At 35.8% G+C, this 22,432-nt stretch overlaps 2 protein-coding genes across 4 annotated transcripts; both read right to left on the bottom strand.

The window, feature by feature from the left end:
- Positions 1-1,769: 1,769 nt before the first annotated feature.
- LOC132609757 (regulator of nonsense transcripts 1 homolog) lies at positions 1,770-15,843 on the bottom strand. Of its 2 annotated transcripts, XM_060323895.1 has the most exons (29): positions 15,286-15,841; positions 11,422-11,673; positions 11,168-11,338; positions 10,976-11,026; positions 10,420-10,512; positions 10,175-10,270; positions 9,877-9,927; positions 9,645-9,763; positions 9,135-9,243; positions 8,523-8,645; positions 8,356-8,427; positions 7,803-7,874; positions 7,655-7,721; positions 7,345-7,487; positions 7,135-7,206; positions 6,907-7,035; positions 6,141-6,296; positions 5,801-5,914; positions 5,627-5,725; positions 5,475-5,552; positions 4,964-5,098; positions 4,623-4,697; positions 4,413-4,524; positions 3,781-4,151; positions 3,631-3,693; positions 3,481-3,552; positions 3,193-3,324; positions 2,836-2,955; positions 1,770-2,599 (listed from the first exon to the last, which is right to left on the bottom strand). In XM_060323895.1, exons 1-29 carry the CDS (start codon positions 15,688-15,690, stop codon positions 2,459-2,461), a joined length of 3,693 nt encoding a protein of 1,230 aa, XP_060179878.1. In that variant the 5' UTR covers positions 15,691-15,841; the 3' UTR covers positions 1,770-2,458. The 2 variants fall into 2 exon arrangements, 1 of the variants encoding a protein (XP_060179878.1); XR_009570933.1 differs by lacking the exon at positions 1,770-2,599 and having other exon boundaries at positions 2,876-2,955; positions 3,193-3,347; positions 15,286-15,843.
- A 1,449-nt stretch (positions 15,844-17,292) lies between these two features.
- On the bottom strand, positions 17,293-21,065 carry LOC132608705 (haloacid dehalogenase-like hydrolase domain-containing protein Sgpp). 2 transcript variants are annotated; one of them, XM_060322449.1, is made up of 5 exons: positions 20,855-21,065; positions 19,961-20,075; positions 19,635-19,786; positions 18,659-18,920; positions 17,293-17,727 (listed from the first exon to the last, which is right to left on the bottom strand). In XM_060322449.1, the coding sequence occupies exons 1-5, from the start codon at positions 20,887-20,889 to the stop codon at positions 17,536-17,538; spliced, it is 756 nt and encodes a 251-aa protein (XP_060178432.1). In that variant the 5' UTR covers positions 20,890-21,065; the 3' UTR covers positions 17,293-17,535. The 2 variants fall into 2 exon arrangements, with proteins under 2 accessions (XP_060178432.1, XP_060178431.1); XM_060322448.1 differs by having other exon boundaries at positions 19,961-20,078.
- Positions 21,066-22,432: the final 1,367 nt, after the last annotated feature.

The following is a 22,432-nucleotide window of genomic DNA, read 5'->3' on the forward strand; positions in this document are numbered from 1 at the left end:
TTTTTTAATTCAAAGTAGTGTGTGTGTATATATAGGTCTTGCTAACATACTACATGAAGTAGTATGTTAGCAAGATACCCATTTTTGCTTTACCCAAAATGTCCCCAATATCACACTAGCAACAAATAAGCTAAAGGGTTTTTTTTTGTCTTTTCCGTAATTCAATGTTCTTCCTCCCTTTTAAACCCAGATTTCTCTTAGGAAAAGGAGTCAAAATTAATTTCCTTTGCTGCATGCTTTACAAATTTCAACCCATTTCCTTAGTTTCTTGATGGATTGTAAATTATATTTGTAGACTGAGATTCTTCCAGCAACTAAACTAATACTCTTTCAACTTAAGAGCATAAATTTCCTGGCAAATGTAACTTTGAAATTCTCTGTAACTCCTCCAAGCTCCATTGAAATCATCTATATATATATATATATATATATATATATATATATATATATATATATATATTTGGCTAGCAAACATAATTGTTTTGGCCCCAAACGTGCAACTTTTTACTGACAAATTTAAGGTTGTCGGCGTATACTTAGCGTACAGACTGCTTATTACACAAATTATAAATTCATTTACACTACATAATGGCCAAAATTTGTAAAAGAATAAAAAATAGGATAATATTTTGTCGTGTGCTTTGTTATGTTGCAGTGTAGTGTAAAAGTCCTATTTTTTATACGGAAAAGGGCCAAAATTACCTCTGAACTTTGAAAAATAGTTCATCCACACCCTTCGTTATACTTTAGGGCCAATTATACCCTTACAGTTATACTATGGGATCAATTATACCCTTATGTCTAACTGCTGCCACGTGGCATCATCCTAACCCTTCAAAATTATTGTACCCTCAAATAATTTTTTACCCACTAAAATAACTCAATCCGACCCGAATTTTTTTTTCCAGCAAAAATAATACGGAATTATTTTTATTTTATTTTGCTGGAAAAATTATCCGTATTATTTTTGCTGGAAAAAAAAAAATTCGGATCGAGTTGAGTTATTTTAATGGGTAAAAAATTATTTGAGGGTAAAATAATTTTGAAGGGCTAGGATGATGGCACGTGGCAGCAGTTAGACATAAGGGTATAATTGACCCCATAGTATAACTGTAAGGGTATAATTGGCCCTAAAGTATAACGAAGGGTATGGATGAACTATTTTTCAAAGTTCAGGGGTAATTTTGGCCCTTTTCCGTTTTTTATATCCGGACCTCAGATTCAGATTAGTCGGATTGTTAGCTGCAACACTCTCTACCTTTCAGGCCACGACTCCACCTTTTACACATTTTCAAATACTTCTCTTTACCTTCAGCCAAAAAATTACTTCCACAGTGATCAGCAACATTTTAGCTTAAAGTTTATTTTAGCAAAACAGAAATGCAAGTATGCAAAAGACCAAACCATCAATATAACCAAGCTTTCCTCATTAGGTTCCAGTACATCTCAGTTACTTTTAGCATTTACAAACATTCAACCAGGGCAAGATTACAAATGGAGTTGGCATTGTAAATATAATATAAAATCTCAGGTACTATCTTATATGGCTTCAACCAAGCGACAAACCTTTCCCTATCTTAATAGTCCCGCACTCTATATGCAACCAGAAAACAGAACAGCGCTAACGCAGCAAGAAAACGGATGCCCGAAAAAAAGGAATGAGATATTTTCACTTACACAAAAGTTTTTTATCGCTACTCGAAAGGTTATTCCCCTGCTATCACTGGAAGGTAGAAACAGATGGGAGATGAGCAAAACGAACAATGCGGTGCTTAAATACTCGTAAATTTTTCATTGACTACTCCAAGCAAAACGCTTCCAAAGGCATCCACAAAAAATGATGTTGGGTTACAACCAAACCAATTTAATCAAAACACCAATACCTGCATGTTTCTATACCCAATAACTTAAAACTGCTGCAATGACAAACACATCTATCGTCATCATCCACGTAATACTAATACTAAAGAGTATAATTACAAGTCGGTAAGAGCTGAAAGGGTTAGCTGACTTTCGCCTGGACACTGTACAAAAGATATGGTCGCAGATTCAAACAATACTGTACTCCATGCAATGCGCAAGTAACAAGATCCGTGTCCTGAATAACCCACCCTTCCGGCCAACACCACGCCATGTAACCTTTCTCTCATGGAGAAATAGTATACCTTCTCTTCAAACAGTACGTAAAACTTCACGAAGATAACATGGGTTATTTCTTCTTTTTCTCAGCACCGGTTGTCCTGCGCTTGGTTTCCTTGAGCAGAGAGGCCTTCCACCACGTCAACCCTCTGACTCGACATTCAAGATTATTGGCAAGAAATATGTCACCAACTGACCTGAATTATTAGCAAACTCTTTTACCTCATCTTAGGTCAGATAATATGGTCACATGTTGACAGCACAAACCAAATTGCTGGATGCAAAACTATAACCCATCATATAAATAACCCTGTGGTCATCAACTATTGTAATGGAGTTTCTGATTTTGGAAGCCCTGGCCTTGTGGCCCTTGCTGCTGTTGAGGTTGGGAACTTTGCATGTTCAATGGTTGCGTGTTGTAGTGCGCAAATGGCTGGGAGTAAAGTGGATTAAGCAAACTCTGAAAAGAAAGGAAACAAATTCAAGTGCCATTCGAAGTAAAAACTCAAATCATCCAAGTCACAATTAGACTAGTTGAAATGAACAAATAGCAAGAAGAAAATATTTTGCAACAAGCGTACGTCCCCCGTATTTTGTACCGGTGAGAATCACCTCTGCAATCAGATGCATATTTCCTATTTTGAGCATGTTCAATAATTTAGCCAAATCTCAAGCAGAATTGTTTAACAAATTAACCTGAGACTGAAGCGAATTCACACTGGACATGCCAAAATGATTCTGTGAACCATCATCTTGTGATGGATCATTATATCCAGCTTGAGTAAATAGACCTTGGGATCCATGAGCCATGTAGTCCTGCACATAAATCAAAAGCCCGATAAGCAAAAAGACGCGGTAGATCAGAGAAAAGAAATCATAAGAGACCGTGTCACATAGTTCGTCTATAAAGCGACCCAGTCAGAACATCCAACAGATCAGCCCATCATGTATGATTTTAACTGTGCGACAACTTCCAGACTCATTTTTATATACAAGATTTCCGGGCCTTAAAGAGTGAGCAATTGAGGCCAACAGAGTGAAATTTAGACTAACCTGTGACATGAATTCATTCCCTGAACCAAAACGGGAGTATCCAGATTGTGAATTCTGGTTTAAAAAGTTCCCTGGAAAGCCAGCCTGTGCTCCTTGAGTTCCATAATCAACAGCATACCCACCTTGAGAAGCCTAATTGCCAGCACAACAAAGGCCTGTTAATATAAGAAAGAAAACCTATCCTACATAAAATAATTGGTGCAGGGAAAAACAAATAACTACGCATAATTAAGGCAGTGATGTGCAGGCGCAATGAACAAATTACTAGAAAATGTGTAGTACAGGCACCTGTGTAGAGAACTCAGCAACATTATATGGAACATGAGACCCTTGGCTCTTGAAATCATCTCCCACAAAATCCTGATTAGAAAATTTAAGGTAAATATGATAGAATAAACAAATTAAAACAACAATTTTTTGATGTTTAGAATCAATCACCTGTGACATGCTACCCATAGAAAGTCCATCCCGAAATGACTGGCCTGGTCCTTGGATAGCCATCTATAATTCAGGAAAGAAAAAATGCTGACACTAAATCATTTACTATGTGATCGAATTACGAATAAAAAAAACTGAAAGGTTACTAACATTAGAAGCATATCCAGGTTGAGATAAAGGTCCCCCGACAGAAGGCTGACTGTTTGGATTCTCCAATGCAGGAAAGTTGAAGTTAGATCCAAGACTTCCAACTGGTTGCTGGGAGCCTTGATGGTGAGGGAGATGACTACCAATTGGGGCATTGGCATTGCCACGTCCAGCTCCAAAACCCCGGCTACCTGGCTGTGGAACATGAGGAACAGCTCCAACAGGCCCATGGACAGCACCACGAGTAGGAATTGCATATGGTTGTGGAGGGCCTCCATGATAAGGGGGAAAAGGAACCCGAGGCATCGGATAACCAGCAGGATGAACACCGGGTTTCTGAGTACCATTGGGTACACCAGGTGCCATATAGGAACCTACCAAAATTATAAATAAGCAAAAGCAGACAAATACATATATAAATACACTTGAGATTCTAATAATAATAGACATGCTTCTTTCTAGTTTCTCCAAAACCATTTTGAGAAAAGCTCTACAGTAAGAAGAAAAGCAAAAGCAGGGTTTCTGACACATTATGAAATGAAACAGAAACATGCTTCAACATAGCAATCCTCAATGGCATACAACATCAAAACAAACAATTCACGGCCAGTGAAGGAAGTTCAAGTTCACCATACCCCTAGGACGACTATTTCGCCTGTCAGCACTGGCGCCTGAAGCAGATCCAAAGCTGTCACCTGGAACTACTCCAGGTCCACCACCAAAGAAAAGTCTGCGCTCATTGTAGATCTGCAAATGGATGATACAAAAAGACAACTCAACACTGATGCATAATCATGCACAAGCACAGATATGTAACATTGGAAAAGTATTTAACCAATCAGTACCTTTTTGGGCTTCTGAAATTGAACCATGCTCTGCTTTAAGTTATTCAGAGGACCTTCTACCAAGCACTCATGCTCCTGTAAGAAAAAATCATTAAAGCATGAGGCCATGAGCATCATAAAAGCATCAGACACCTACTGATACATATACTATATACATTCCTAAATCTGGAAATAATAATAACAATATTGCCTAACAAACTCAACAAGATATATTAGCCCAAAAGACTAACCAGCTAATGTTATGTTAAGTTTACCAGTTTATAACTACTTCGAAGTGCAGAGAAATCAGATAATAATGCCTAAAGAAGCATTACCAGAGGAGAACAATTTGAAGAAATTACCTTGTAGTGAGTTAACAAACCATTCCACAAAGGCTGTTTGCTCAAGACTTTAGGATTTCCCAATATAACAATACCATAACGAGCACGGGTAAGAGCAACATTAAGCCTGCGTGGATCATTAAGGAATCCAATGCCCTAAAAGAAATGAGAAAGTAAAAGAAGTCAACAATTTAAGTTTAACCGTGAAAAAAGGGGACATGGTGTAATAGAGTAAAGCATATGCAAAAGACAGTCAGATTCACACTGACTAAATATATGAAATATGCAAGTAATTGCTACATATATCAACACTAACGAAACGTCCACCCTACCTCCTGCACCCCAAAATAAATAAAGAAATGAAACTTTTGCAAGCGAAGACCCCGGAGGGGGGGGGGGGGGGGGGGGGAGAGAGGGGCGGAAAAAAAGAAGCAGATGTTATGGTTCAGAGGATACATAAATTGACAACAGATCGAAAGAAATCAAAAAATGCTAAAACATTGAGCATCAAAAAGAAGATATATAAACCAACCTGATGTTCATTACTCCTGACACAAGACAAAATAATATAATCCTTTTCCCGCCCTTGAAATGAATCTACACTTGCAACCTGATAATAGAAATACTCACAGTATGTATTAATAAATCCAAGAAAACCACAATGCCAACGTATTAACTGCTTACCTCAATTTCCTTGTAGAGCTGTTGTCTTAAAGAACCATTTCTTGCCATGTAATTCACAATATATGCACGTTGACCCTCATATGGTGTTATGACACCAATCTGTGAATATACAAAAATCACATCCTTGCCACAAAATGAAGGTGTCCAACCTTAAAGATGCAAATAAGAATGTACCTGACTAGGAACTACCCCACTCTTCAGAAATGTAGTCACAATCTTCTCCACATTTGCAGCTTCAGTTCTATTCAGATAGGAGGTTCCACTAGCACTGATCTCCTCTTGTCCCATCTACGGATGAATTACCAAGTATCCAAGTCAGTCATACCAGGAAACAAATCCTCAAACAATATCGAAGAAACACCAAAATATCTTTTGAGAAATAATCATTAATATCACCATAATCATCATAGTACAATATCACCCAGGGTGACTGTGACCCAAAAGAGAAATGACAGAATTTTCCATGACTCAAACAAGAACTGAAGATGAATCAGCTAAAACAATCTGAAAATACCTGAACATAGAAGAACATGGGACGGTTGGGTACAGGCCAAGGAAAATCAATCCCTGTTGATTGCCTTTCATTGATGGTTACACCATTTTGAAGTGTACCTTCATAAAAGCTATTTGATGGGTACTCAGACAATGCAGGATGCATACGGTATTGTACCTGGAATTACAAACGAATAGACAACAGAATCAACATTAGTAATGGAAAAATAAGAATTCTGACACTTGCATAGATTTAAAAAATAGCTAAAAAGGGGTACAGTGATCTGAAAGAGGATGTGAGCAGGCAACAACATGAAGTTCAAGGAAACCAACCAAAAAAAAAAAACAAACAGAAAGACGAACAAGAGGGGATCAACAAACATAGCTTGGAAGCAATCAAAAGCAGCTAGAATTAGAGATATGGAAACTCAAAAGTCAAAACAGCTCAGACACATAAGCGTTACTAGATAATGACAAGCTTGATATCCAAGTAACATGAAGCATAGATAAATCATAGAACTTTAAAACTACCATGACTTTTTTGCTGGTCCGACAGAATAGAAGGGTGGGTGGAAGTGGCAGATTGGCGAATATGAGTTAAAATGCCATGAACATCTTCATCAAACCCACCCACCCAGCCCCAAAAAAAAGGAAAGCAGTCTCCACAAATCTCCATAGATGACGAGGAACACTTCCAGGCAACTACATGAGAAACAAGAGAATAACGGGGAAAAAGAGAATCTTGAATTTCACTTCAGCCACATCCAACAGACACTCAGATAAATCACCTGTAACCTAATCGGCTTCACCCCTAGAAACACAAGGCGTTCAAATAGAGATTGAGCAAGTCCAGCGCGAGCTGCTTTCTTGCACATAATAACAGGTCCAAGCTGGCAGTGATCACCAACAAAAACAGCCTAGCACAAAACTCATTGTAAGAACCCAACATCGTACTACATTTCAGTATGACATTTTTTATAAGTGAATTTCAACATGATATTAATTGCAATAATGACCTGCTTTGCGCCAAGAACCAAAGGAATGAGACATTCAGGCTCAGTAGCCTGAGTGGATTCATCAATGAGCACCTACCAAGAGGTTTAACAATATAAATGTTAAAACCAGCAAGAAAGCATCCAGAATGGGTACATACGAACAAATATAAGAAATTGAAAAGCTAAAATAGTTAACAAAGCCTCAATTTTTCAGTAATAAGGTAAACCAACCTGGCGGAATCTGAAATTAGCCAATCTAGGATCTCCGGCACCAACGCATGTGCAACAAATGACATCAGCACTCTGAGCTATTTCCCTCTCTGTTGCTCGCTTCAAAGCTTTATATTTCTTCTCATCACCGCTGGAGAGCTCTCCTGGAAGTCCATTAAATCAAATGACTCTGAATAATGTGCACCCATTCAAAATGGTCTAATAGAGGATATAAAATAAGAAAGAGAAAAACACAGAGGACTACTCTAAAAATATCCCTAGGTAAATGCTAAATCCCAGTACAAGTGTGGCCAAAGAAAGCAACACCAACCTTGTTCATCCTTCAGTTGCTGTAACTTGTGAAGTTCACTCTTCTCAGATGTGTCAAGATGGCGAACCTGTAAAACAAAAGTTCAAAAAGTCAACACTAAAAAGAGAACGATATATAAATATTTGAGAATACAAAATTTAAAAGTTACCTGGTAGTGAAGGGTTAAATGCTCGACAGGAGAACTGACAGCTTCCCTTGACTTGGCACAGAGCCTGACCACCTGGGGAAAAAAATTCAAATAATGACGGACCTAAAACCTCACAAATTAAAGAAAAAGATGATGTTGAATTTTTTTGTTAATTTTTATTATATTTCCAATACTTTTAGACTCCAATGTTCCTTCACCTTCTGTTTGTGTTCATGGGTGGGACAGGGTCAATTGGCATGGATATAGAAGATTCATTTTATCCTTCAGTTTCCTGACAAACTCGATCCTTCTGAGGATATAAAGAGAACTCTTTTTTTAACTCGTTACCAAAAAGGGGCTGGATTGGGGATGGAGAAGTATATATACTGTCACGAAATGGGAGGACAACAATCCAACATTCTGCCAGATGCTTCCACATAGAAATTAGTGTTTGCATAAATGTGGATTAACTACCAAAATAGTGACTTAGTCAGTTTAAGATGTCTTCATCGAGCTTTTTTTCTCTCCTTGGATTGGGGGTGGGAAGGAGATAAAGAAATAGCTGGTGCCTTACCTTCAGACCAGTAGCACTTATCTTCTCTGCTAATTGGTCCACGGCCACGTTACTGGGGGCACAGACCAAAACCTGATGAAAGATAGTTAACAAACGACTAAAAATAACCATTAAATCAAGCGACTAACATCGAGAACAAATATAACAAAAAAGGACTTCAAAGTTACCTGTCCTTGGCCTTGTTTCGCCATGTGATAAACAATGGCGGCAGAGGTGACAGTTTTTCCAGTTCCAGGTGGACCTTGAATTAAACTGATGGGCTTCTGAAGAACACTTTTTACAGCAAAAACCTAGGAAGTGAACATGGAATAATAAGACAACCAGAAGCAATATGACTCCTCTTTTTGAGATCCTCCTTTCACCGGAGGTGGTGGGGGCTTTTTTTTTTTTAGGTTCGCTTTTTGGTTTAGGGGGTGGGGAAAGGAGCAACTGACTATGGGCACTCTGCTGCATTACGCTTAATTGAGTATACTGCCAAATGAGAGGGGGGTTACATGAAAAGAGAGGGCAAAGCAGAACACCTAAATTTTGAAATATGTGGTCCTTGCTATGCGGGATCCACAATGTGACATGCACAAGCACACAACAAGGGTTGATCATTCACTATAATTCTCAAACCTGACCATCATAACATGTTTGATACTAATAACAATTCTCACTATCAAAAAAAAAAAAATCCTGTTCAATAAGGTATCCCTAAAAAGATGTTTGGGAGCATGATCGATATCGAAATTCGAAGCTAATGGAAATATGTTGAACTAACAGATAGAGCACTCAACCTGAGATGCATTAAGCTCTGGAAGACCAGGGGCACCAAAACGCCGCGGAAGTGTATTCCGGACCATCTGCATCTCAACTTCATGACCTAACAGGTGATGGTAAATATACCTGCACGAGAGGCAAAAAGAAAACAAAACTAAATACTCCATCATTAGAAGTTACAAACTTGTTGACCCAAATAAAGTTAGTCGTTAAATCCATGAATATGACATTCCATGTACTGCATAAGTTAATTCAAAGTTCCTTTATGATACCAAGACTGGGCAACAAAAGAAAAGATGCATTATCTTAAACATTCAACGGTGACAAAGCTAAAAAAGAAGCAGACATTTATCTTAAAATAAAATCATCAGCAGCATCACAAATACCTAAAAATGAAGAAAAAAAGACACAAGCTGATCTGATTTTAGTTAGAATTATAAATCTTAGGCAAGTAATACAATTAAGGACATGAAATCTTCACAATTGTTTTTATCTTTCTACAGAAGAACCCAAACATTCTCACTCACCCACTGACACTAGTCTCATCCACTGCAAAAGTTTTCATTGCACTCTGCATCCGATCAAAGCTCGTACTCTTCCAAACAAAGTCGACACTAAACCCATGGTTCACATCGACTGGAACCCCCTGATAAGACGGGAATAATTCAGCAAAGACCCAAAACGCAAACTAACAAATGGTGAAAAAAAGAAAACAGAAAATTTCAATGAGACTAGCAATCTAAAACCTAAGTTAGATACCTGGCTGGCACGAAGTTCAAGCGCAACTTCTTCTTGAGCAGTTAATTTTACCTGAAAATTGAATGGTCAATCAATATCTTCAGTAGAAACTGCAAAAGAAGTCCTAAAAATGCCGGAAGCTTTTGGAGAAGATCTTTTAAGAATATTTTCCACACTAAGTAAATTTTACATGATGTAGAAAGCCTCTTTCTTTCAAACGAATTTGTCTCTACTTGTTAAGGGTGTTTGTGGTTAGCCAGACTCCATCCAATATTTACCCTCTTGAAAAGATACGGAGATCAAGACAAAAGGTCCATACCACGTGCCCCACGGATTGCCAAGCTGGATGAGCTGCATCCCCAGAATATCGTAGCCTTAGCTCATCACCAGGTACAAGACGCAACTCATTATCTTCCTAAAAAACAGCGGACTATCTTCAGTTCAGGTAGGTAAAGACCAAAAAAAGCTCCCATGCCATAATTTAATGGTAAACGACAACAATAAGCTCTATAACAGTCTAAGAGTCTAGAAGAATCACAGTAGAAGAAAATAACAAGGAAATACCTTTGGGAACACAAAATACGCAACGCGCTTCTTGTTGAGACCAATATCCCATCGAATAGTAAGATTGTCTTTACTTTGAGACTCTTTCATCATCTACCAAACAGAAACCAAAATTCCAAAGCTTGTAAGTTACCCTAAACACTAGTATGAACTCAACTCAAAGGCCAAAAAAACAAGATGAGCAAATTAACTTGACAAGGGAAAGTATCACATCTTTGCTCAAGAGCTACACAGAGAGCAGCAACTTGGCATGCCTTAGTTCAACTGTCACGGAGATTAAGAATCAAGAAGAAAAAGACAATCAAGTGAAAATGCAATTGTCCTCATTAATTCAGCACTTCTACGGACAACTCACTATCAGGTAAACTTAGGATAGAGCCAGTATCCTAAACCCACTATCGAAAAGCAAAGGTGAGAAGAAGCATGCAGCGTTAGAGGAAAATACATGATATCACAGGATGCAACAAAAAGCTAAGAAAATAAAATAGGATAGAGCTAGTATTCTTTGACACACACAGGCTTCACCATCTAAAATCATCTTAAGAATCTGACATACCTTATCATAGTCAGCTTCGAGCTTGATCAACGGTGCAAATATGTTTTGATACTACATTAGAAAAGTCAAGGCAAACTTAGTTAAAATATCAATACAGAGGCAACCACAACTACGCAATATAGTAATTCCTGCAAGCATCTATTACAAATGAAAGGTAAAGGGGATAACACAATAGTATCATCCAGCGAGAACCTGATAGGCATCTTCATACTTCAAGGCAACAGGCTGAGGCTCATCATCCACACCAGGCTTCTCAAGATCTTCCAGGGTAGCATCAGGATTTGACTTCCACAATTCTTCTACTTTGTTGATTTGTTGAGCACTGATCTGGCGCGCCCTCAACTGTTCTTGCTCAGTGGGGACCTGCAGCACTCCGCACATCACAAAAACAGGACAGAAAACAAAAACGAAAAGGATCAGAAGAGAATAAGAAAGCGAATCCGGACCTTAACAAGCCACTGCAAAAAGCACCTGTCATCAATGAGCGGGCACCACTGACTCAGGTCCCAGTTCATATCCTTCAATGCATTAACACTTAGACAAGGTTCCCTACAGAGGAGAACAACGACGCTCTCTGTCTTGGCAGAAATGAAGCCAAGAAGAAAGACATTTCGGCATCCACAATTGTAGCACTCTAGAATTGTTTCTCCAAGTGGACTATCTTTATGAAGACACACCTCCTTGTGTTTTGCTCGCACCTATTAGGAAAAGTTGAGAAGATACAACGCCAACAAAAAAAACTCAATAAATGCCTTGTTTCTGGAGAGAAAAATAATAGGCATGCCAATTGTAGGAAAAGCCAAGATGACTATATAACTTTCCAATATAAATTCATTAATAGTAAGTGGCTTCATCGCACTGCCTAGACAGGTGATACAAACAAAATATAACATGCATCTAAGATTCCATATTTCGTTAGCAAATACCAACAGTGGAAATTGGACATCCCAAAATGCAGTATCAACTAGAGACAATTCGCACCCTTATCAACTAAGAAAGGATGATGCTTTTGATTTTCTCCTTGATAAACATATAGACAAGTGTATCCAGTATCTGTACTATTGGTGTAAGGAGGGCCTGTTAGAGGATATGGATCAATATCTTGATTTCCTAGAGTTTTTAGGGAGAAGCATGTAATGGTTGATTGGTCTGAGTTCTTCTTTCTGTTGTAATTTCTGTGCCAGCTTGGTACGTCATTAATAAAATTTACCCTACCTTTATCAAAAAAAATAAAAAAAAATATATATATATAGACAATTTCACTTTCAGCTTCTCCCACATGCATAAATGAGGAATTACAGTGGAAATGAGAGTTGCACGAGAGAGACAAAACCTTTTTTTATTAGGATAAGTGTTCATTTTATCTAAGAGATCCCCAGCACTAAAGGGGGCTGGAAATATACATTAGTTACAAAAGCAGAAAAATCTCAGTTCATTCACTAAACTTATAATGTGCTGAGGAAATCTAGCATTTCACCTAGATAATGTACATCCACACCATACTACAGAACCAAAGAAGAATAAGTGGACAAGAAAGTTTACGTTCCCTGGTATAACTTCTTCTTTTTTTAATAATTAACCATAAATTAACAGAAAGTTTCAGATTTAACTATTTATGACAGATAGAGAGAGGTCTGCATAACTAATAGGTAGAAAAGAAGAGGGGGGGGGGGGGGGGGGGGGTGAAGAAGTAAACAGATAGAGAGATCTAAAAAACCAACGAAATCATATTCCACAGCTTGACCATCCATCACCAGATGAAACGAAAGACTATACTCGGCAAAAAACCTTGTCGTAAAACACACACAAGCAAATGGAAGGAAATCCTAGCAATTAATAATAAGCTTGATTTCAAAAATTTAGAACTCCCAGGAAACTCCTCCTGTTAAAATAGCCATGAGGCTAGTAGTAAATCTACTATAATCATTTTTTCATAACTCCCACCACACACTTGTGATTATCCTTATCCTAATAACCAAATTCTGGTAACCTACCTTTATTTTATTTTCTGCATACATAGCATCCGATGCATCGTATTACTAAAGATAGACTAACAGAAGATCTGAAAAAAATAGACAAAATAAAGTTTCCAACAGTAACCGCCTACTACTAAAATCCACATCAAGTATAATGAAACAGAATAAAGACAAATTGGCTAGTCGTGTAATGATCACTAGGTCAAAGACAGTTAAGCTTCACCTACTTCACTTTTCTGGTGCTATCCTGTACCCCGTAGCCTACTTTGTAGGTTCACCCTTCAAATTGCTGATGTGTGACATTATGTAACGACTGAAAACGATACAACTTATCCAAACGTTTGTATCCATCACAACAATACAATACGCTACAATACAACACAACACATTACAATATAATACATACATTATGACATAGTAAGTACTAATATGTAACAACTGTCCAAACAGAGTGTTACATAGCAGGTGATTAACAAGAGTAATACTACCACTACTAGTATAGAAGAACAAACGAGACAAGAGGGACATTCATTAATCCAGAAGAATCGGAATAAGCGAAAACACACATATCTCCTCTTACATACGACGAAAAGAGAACAACTAATAGTTGGAATGTGATAACCCGCAAAAAAAAGATAGTTCAGGTGGGTTTTTAACATTAATTCAAATCAATGTAAGTTTAAAACGCACATATCTCCTCTAAAAATATGTTATCTTTGATGGTAATTTGACTACTTATAAAACTATATTCACATCAGTTATGAAGTAACAGTACAAAATTAACATATCACATGAGTAGTTTTAACTGAAGAATCAGTTACTAATTAACAGTTAAAAATCAGAATTCCTCTTACATACTAGGTGATTAACAATACAATCTATCCAAAAGTAGTATCACCAAAACAATACAGTACGATACAATCTATCCAAAAGTTATACTCCCTCCGTCCCAATTTACGGGGCACTGTTTGACTTGACACAAAGTTTAAGAAAGAAAGACTTTAAAATTTGTGGTCTAAAACGATCCTTAGATATTTGTGTGGCTATAAATCATTTCATTAAGGGTAAAATGGAAATTTTAAAGTTATATTGTTTACAATTATAGAAAGGTGACATTCTTTTTGGGACAGACTAAAAAGGAAAGGGTGCCAGATAAATTGGGATACAGTAAGATACAATATAATACAATACATTATCTTTATTTATTATCTAATAATCTTATTTTATCTTTTACCCAACATTTTTATAGTAGCTCTACCTCGTACCCTACTTATCTTGTAGGTTTATGCTTCAAATTTTTGATGTATGACATTATGTAACGACGTCAAAAGATACAATCGGTCCAAACATTGTATTCATCACAATAATACAGTACGATACAATACGACACAATACAATATAATACATCCATTATGAAATAATAAGTACTAATATGTAACAAGCATCCAAACAGTGTTTAACATACCAGGTGATTAACGATATAGGAGCCGAAAGTATTCCCCCCTTGAATTACAAAACCACTTTTCGACAAGACGGCACATTACTTATTATCTAATAATCCTATTTTATCCTTTATCCTACTTCTATATAAGCTCTACCTAGTACCCTACTTTACCTATAGGTTTATCCTTCAAAATTGTTGATGTGTGACATTATGTAAAAACGAAAAACGATACAATCTATCCAAATACTGTACTTTTCACAACAATACAGTACGATACAATACAGCACAATACGATACATTATGAAATGGTAAGTAGTAATATGTAACAACCATCCAAACAGAGTGTGGCTATAAATCATTTCATTAAGAGTGACCAGGGAAATTTAAAGTTCAATTGTTTCTAATTATAGAAAGGTGACTTCTTTTCGGGCCAGACTAAAAAGGAAAGGATGTCAGATAAATTGGGACAGAGGGAGTATCATCAAAGCAATACAATATGATACAATACAGCACAACAACAACATAGCCAGTGTAATCCCACAACGTAGCGTCTGGGAAACCTTGAAAGGTAGAGAGGTTGTACGATACAATACAATATAGCACAATACAGTACGATACAATACAATATAGCACAATACAGTACGATACAATACAATACAATACAATACAATACGATACAATACAGTACGATACAATACAGCACAACAACAACAACAACATAGTCAGTGTAATTCCACAAAGTGGGGGTCTGGGAAGGGTAGTGTGTATGCAGACCTTACCCCTACCTTGAAACGATACAATACAGCACAATACAGTACGATACAATACAGCACAACACAATACAATATAATACGATACACTATGAAATAACAAGAGGGGTTACAACATACCAGGTGATTAACGATATGCGAACCGGAAGTATTCCCTCTAGAATTACAAAACCATTTACGACAAGACGGGACGTTACACCTAACAACGCAAGCAGGATTCGTCACTCCACAATACTTACAAGCATGCTCAAAACCCTCATCAACACCACCACCACCACCAACATTCTCTTCAAAATTCAACCCGCTCATCCCCGCCACCAACGCATCCGCCGCCGGCGCGTGAGCGCGTGGTTTCGACGGCGGCGGCGCGTCGGCCGAGGACTGTGGCGGCGCCTCGGAAGGTGTAGGCCACGCGCCGGTAATTGGCTGTGAAAGCTCTTGAAAATCAGGGTAATTGAAGTGTTGTTGTTCTTCTTCTTCAACTTCAAGGAATGTATATGCGTCGTTGTTGGCTTGAGAATCCATTAGTTAGTATAAAATAAATAAATTGGAAATGAATAATATAACTTAGGGTTTATGTGAATTGAATGTATAATTTTTGATTTGGAATTTTAGGGTTTGGAAAAAATGGGGAAAGGTAGGGTTGGGTGAAAGATGACGAGAAGAAGATATTCTGTTTTAAGGAAAAAATTAAATTAGATGTACCAAAGACGTCATTATATTTTATTTTACTTTTTACAGATATATATTCTGTTTCAAGGTTAAAAAAAAAAAAAAAAAAAGACTCCGTCGTGTTTAGTTTTACTATCACGTTTCATTTTTCGAGAGTCAATTTCATTAATTTATTATTTTAAAATTTAAATATTTGAAAGCTATACAAAAAATAATATAAGTTGTAATTCTTTTCATATTAATATGATAAAATTATACATCTTTGAAATGTTAGTCAAAGTCGATGTAATTTGATTCTCGAAACTTCGAAATGTCATAAGTAAGAAATGAACGGAGGGAGTAAATGTGCCGAAACGTCATTCTTATTTATTTGACTTTTTACGGTGTTAATTTAATTATGATTTATATATTCTGTTTTAAGAAAAAATATCAAATTACCAGAACATCATTCTATTTTATGTAACTTTTTACGGTATTATTTGATCATCGTTAATTAAGCATTATTTGTATGCTTAAAAAAATGGTAAAGATAGAAGTTTTAATACTTATTCACCTGCTTTACATAAATATGATATCATCGTCATTGTTCTTAAATGTCACAAATTGCAAAATATTAAAATAAAACAGTTTAAAATTATATAGGATTAGATAAAAGATAAATTGCTCGTCTTCGTGCGTGATTAATATTTAAACTATATTAATTGAATGTGGTGTAACGTATTATTTTACCATATTTATTTGGAGCTATCTTCTATTGTTCGTTCTATAAGAATTGGCATAATTTACCGTTAGAAACTAATTATTCCATATTTGCATTTTGTATCTTATATTCTTACTTGGGCCTATTGGATACAAAAATCCCTCTACTTCTGAGGTTAATACTAAAGTAATTTTCGATAGTTACACATTATTAGTTTATACGTAAAATTAATTAAAAGTTGAGTGTCACGTGAGATATGAACTAATTGATATTATTATTATTGTTCCTTTAGCACGAGAAGAAGCATTTGTGTACAGACTTCCTTTCTTCATGAGTCGTTACATGTAAGAGAGCATGATAATTGATGAGGGTGACAATTTGTCTTATGCTTAAATACCAACTGAAATTGTTGTTATTATTATGGAGTTAAACAATATGTATACTTTTATTCTCACTCATCATTGCATTTTCATTTTGTTTCTCAATACTTCCCGTGGTTGAAAATTTGTGCACTGCAATAAGAAAACTGTGCTCTCTTGATCACTTCTTGTTAATTCGATTATTGAACTCAACGAGAATAATCAGTGTGTTGAAATAAGAATTCAAAGAGAATTGCAACAACTTTATTCTCTTTTTTGACAATCCTGATTTACTGACTAAACTGTTTGATGTCTGATAAAATTGAATAAGGAAAAAAGAAAAGGAAGAAAAATAGTAGAGAAAGCTGAAGAAAATAGGATATACAACTAGTTGAATAATTGATTTGTTTTATTTCTTCTTTGAATAATAAGAGATCTGCTTCAACAAGATCTTATACATGGTGTTTGCATTAACCCGATGAGTACATGAAAACGTGTCTTTCACGTACACTTTTATCGCTAAACATGGTTAATCAGTACTGTTCACTTTCATCTCAATATCTCAATTAGCCCTAGTAAAATCAATATGGTTTAATGTAAACATCGAATATGAGTAAGTTATTTTCTTCGATCTTTGCCTCATGTTGTGGTCTTCTTGGTACCAGATATCTTGTCAATCTCCTCAAGTGCTGCCCATAACTTTGGATCTTCATAATCTTTAATAAGAAAAACAGGTTTTGCTTCCATAAGTAACTCACATGGATTTCGATTCGCCAAGCCAACAACAGACATCCCTGCTGCCACTCCAGCTTTTATTCCTGAGATAGAATCCTACCCATGGAACAAACAAATAATAAGTTTTATAAGATGACGCCGAGGTTAATTTCTTGGATGACCATGAAACTTTCAGAATGCAAATAAGAAAGTTATAGAGCTATAACAGAAAAAGTAATTCAATTATGCTAAATCCAATCCCCAAAAAAACACAAGTAGACTGCACCCCTTGGGCGGCTTAGTGATTAATGAATTGGGTTGGGAACCATGAGGTCTCAGGTTCAAATCCAGTGTGGGTAAAAGCACTAGATTATTATGTACAAGTCTTGGTGAACAGAGCTACCCTGTACTTGTGCTGGTAGGAGGTAGCAGGTACTCCATGGAATTATTAGAGGCACGCGCGAGTTGGCCCGGACACCACGATTATAACAAAAAAACACAAATACACTGTCAAATATAAAAGATTGTCATGTACGAATAGTCATGCAACCAACTAACTTTACATGCTATTCACGTCAAAACTTAAAACAAACTCATTTTCCGTCCTAAGAGCCTAATATCCGATGTCTTTCACTAAACGACACATGATCATTAGTTTACATTGGGTGTGTTGTTGTTGTTGTTGTTGTCGGAAATTAGGTTTTTATTTTTTTAGTGGTGCCATGTGGGTATTTTGTGATGTGGTAGCCTACTTGTGTTTCCCGGCACTTTTGAGTGAAGCGTCCGTTTGAAGTGGTGAAGGCCTACGCTACAGTAAGAAAAAAATTACGTTGAGGTTAAGAAATTTCCAGCTTGCTTCTCTTGCAGTTTGAAGTCTCAATCAACCTTGTTCTGGGATACGATGTGTAATATATAGACATAGTTGAGTAATTTTTAAATTACAAAAATTACTTTTATGAGTTTGGTACCACAAACTGAAAGTTGGATGATTGTCCATGAAATTACTCTGATGACATTGTAAACCTGGAGGTCAAAACAGAAACCGTACCTCAAATACAAATGTGTGATCCTTTGATATATTTAGCACTTCAAGGGCCTTCAAATAGGGATCAGGATATGGTTTTGCATGTCTGCACTCACTTCCAAGAATAATTGCATCAAAAAAATCAGCAAGGCCGAGTTGATTTATACATAGTTCAGCATTAGCTCTAGGCGCATTGGTAACTGCAGCTCGTTTCAGACCACGATCTTCAATCCACTTTCTCATCTTATAGAGACCATTTAGAGGTTTCAATTGTTCTTTTGCCAACCTATATTGTCCATCCAATTGGGATGTGAGATTGGCAGAATGATATTGAAATTATAGTAAAGTTGCATAACACTAACTGAAACGGTACTTAAGTTATACAATCTGTTAGACCTATCTATAACAATTATCATCTAAAGTAAAATTTCACTATAATGGTCAAATTTTTCTGGAACCTTTATGTTATGTTATATTATATTATATGTTTATATAATAGTATTTCGCTATAGTAGTCAAAGATATTCAGAAAAACGACGTTGTTATAGATAGGTTTGAATGTATACACTAAAGAACCAAACTTCTCATATTTCTATTGGAAAATAGAACATGTTGTAGAAATCTTTTGCTAAAGATTTTCAAGTTACACTACGGTTATTCAAGGATCCTTTCATGCATTCTATCAAATATCAAGGAAAACTAATTCTAACTTCAAAAGGGCCACTTTTTTTGATTAAAAATGGAAATTTTACCTTGCCGGTTTTTGCAATAGCATTTTCCCCTGTGCTTTCACATGGGAAGGATCCAATGTTTTGCACAATTAGTGTAGTTAAATCTATTATAGCAAGTTAGTTACCATTTTTAGCAAGTTACCTGCTAGAGATTTAATTGTAATTACCTTATAAGTGATCTGATTATGTAAATATTTTTAACACTATCAGCACATAGAGTTGAACTTAAACTCATTGAAAAGACAAGGTATGGGAGGGAAGTTAGAAACCTTCTAAACAAAGCTTCCTTGTCATCCAAGAATTTTACACCCTTTTCATGATCATTAGGGAAAAGTACAGAGACAAGATCATCATTATGTTTCCCAGAAATTGTCTTAACAAACCATTCCTCATCAACTGGCACTCCCCCATTGTAGCCTATCTGTTGATAACAACAACTACGCCTCAGTTCCAAACAAGTTAGAATCAGCCTATCTATTGAAATTTAACACAAATTGCAACGGGAATGAAAATCATGTTTCTTTTCTTTTTTTCCCATTGATAACTGATGTTGCTTTTTATCTATAGGAAATAAATCATAACAGTTGGTACATACCTCCAGAAGCATTTCACGGAATGCAAGGTAGTGAAATGGATCTGAATCACATAAAGTTCCATCAATGTCAAATAGTACCGCTTGAAGGGGAGCAAGCCTTGCTAGAGAGGAAGAACTGCTAATTCAGACAAAATATAGCAAAAATTACCCATGCTCTATTGGTACCCTATCAGAGAAGAAGCTCAAAAAAAAATGTCACGATAATTTGACGCAGGACAAAGTTCGTTTGTTTGAGCTTCCTCAAAGTATAACTGGTCTCAAATCCGAAAAAAAAAGGAAAGTTCCAATAAGTTGATGGTCAAAGTAAACATAGTCAAATTATGATGAATCCTCTAAAGACTGAACTAGTTGGAATACAAACTCCATTATTTGAGTTTCTCAAATTATAATCGGTTTCAAACACTGAAAAATGAGAAGGGTTTCAATAGATTGATGGTCAAAGTAAACATAATCTAATTATAATGAATCCTTTGAAGACTCAATTCATTGGAATGTGCCCACCTATTTTTTTTATTTATTCTTCTGGCTATAGGAAAGAGTCATCAAAATTACTATATGGTAGAAAACAAGACGACCAAAACTTGTGGTATAAACGATAGTAAGCATTTTACAAAATCCATGTGCCGGAATGATGAGAAATAATTGAGATACATCAATTAGGTTCAATATATCAATATTCCAAGGCGTGTGACATGGCAGATAAGTCAAAATTTTATTAAAATTTTCCAAATAGTCATTAGGAGGTGACGATTGCAACCATGCGACAAGGAAATGGATCTCAATTTACATTGTAATCAAATGATATGTTGCAAGAAGATAACAACCACATCAAAATGTGGTTAACACATAAGTTATCCTTTAAATATAAGCAAAAATGAGGACCAAAAAATTCACCTTTCCTTAGAGTTTTCCCCAGCATAAGTGGTCATCCTGTTTTAAATATACACAATTGTTAAGAGTTGTGTAACCTTAGATGAACCAACCTCTGCTTGGAAAACTGCCTCGAGGATTGGCTTAAACTTGAAACTGCCTTAGAAGCATAAAGACCCCCAGAAAAAAAAATGATGGAGAATAATATGATGAAAAATGGGGGGTAGAGAGAAGCTTCAAAATCATCAAAACTACTCAGCAGAAAAAAATAGCATACATGTACCCATTATTGGACCCTGAAAAATGGCAAAAAATAAGGGACTTGCCTCTGATTTTGTAACCAACATCCTTTTTACAAATTAGTATCTTTTTTTTCAAAAACTACAAATTAGTATCATGTTGGACAGTTTTATTTTGGATAATTGAATTTTTTTTGTCATTGTAATAGGTACCTCAGGATATTTAACTAATTAAAATCTGTGTTTTTGGTCTGTTCATGTAAACAATTGTTATATTTGATTGAAATTTGACTATTTATTACATCACCGACAATTATCAAGTGACAATACAACATTATCATATGACATGAGTAATTAAGGGGAGAAACATTTAATAATTATGATAAATTTGTGAATATTCACAAGCAAATAGATCAAAGCGAACAATGCAATCAATTAGAGGTTTAACGTGTTTAATCCGATATCATAAGGACTAAAATAAGAATTTAACATAGCTGAATGACCAAAGTCAGATATCCTTTGTTTTTGTTTTCTGAGTTTTCAAAGATAATTTAAAGCCTCAGATTACTGGTTAATGTGAATGCAGCCATAATTTAAACCAAATGAAGCATTTTCTCTATTTGTTTAAACATAATTAAGTGGGTAATTCAAGATATCTCAATAAGCAACAATTGTTTGAAGAATATAGGATTCAAATCCACGAAACCATAAATCAATTTATGATTTCTAACCATATTTTTTTTGTTTTTTCAGACTTAGAAGGAGAATAAAAGAAGGATGGAAAAATTACACCATGTAACAAACACTTAAGACTCTATTTACGAAATGTAGCTATAGTTTCAAAAATATTACGACAAATAGGTACTCTATTTACGAAACATAACTATCAGTTGATGCCCGCCCTATACAGCAACTATAGCTACGTTTCGTAAATACGCAAATTACAACCACGCTTCGTAATTACGCTCTAAACTATAACTATTAATGAAATATTCTCTAAAAGAATCCCGAAATCGATAATAATGACCTTTTGTCCAAAGGCATACATGCACATTGTATCTATTATATTTTCTCTTCAAACTTAAAATTCTAAATCCACTCTACTACAACTGCATAATAAACGACTTATTTTTGTTTTTTCTACAGGTATATATATATAATAAAAGGATGCCGAAAATCGACAGCAATGACTAGCTAGAAACTCAATTTATCAACTCCAATGACTGTAATGCCCTTGCACTTAAATTATGATTTCTAACCATAATAATAACATTAAAGAAAAAAAACTACGCAGTTTTTTTAACAGAATAAAAAGATACTGAAATTTTACAGTAATGACTAGGAGCCTGTTTGGATGGGCTTA

Source organism: Lycium barbarum, chromosome 9 (assembly GCF_019175385.1).
Source record: "Lycium barbarum isolate Lr01 chromosome 9, ASM1917538v2, whole genome shotgun sequence".
Taxonomy (NCBI): Eukaryota; Viridiplantae; Streptophyta; class Magnoliopsida; order Solanales; family Solanaceae; genus Lycium; species Lycium barbarum.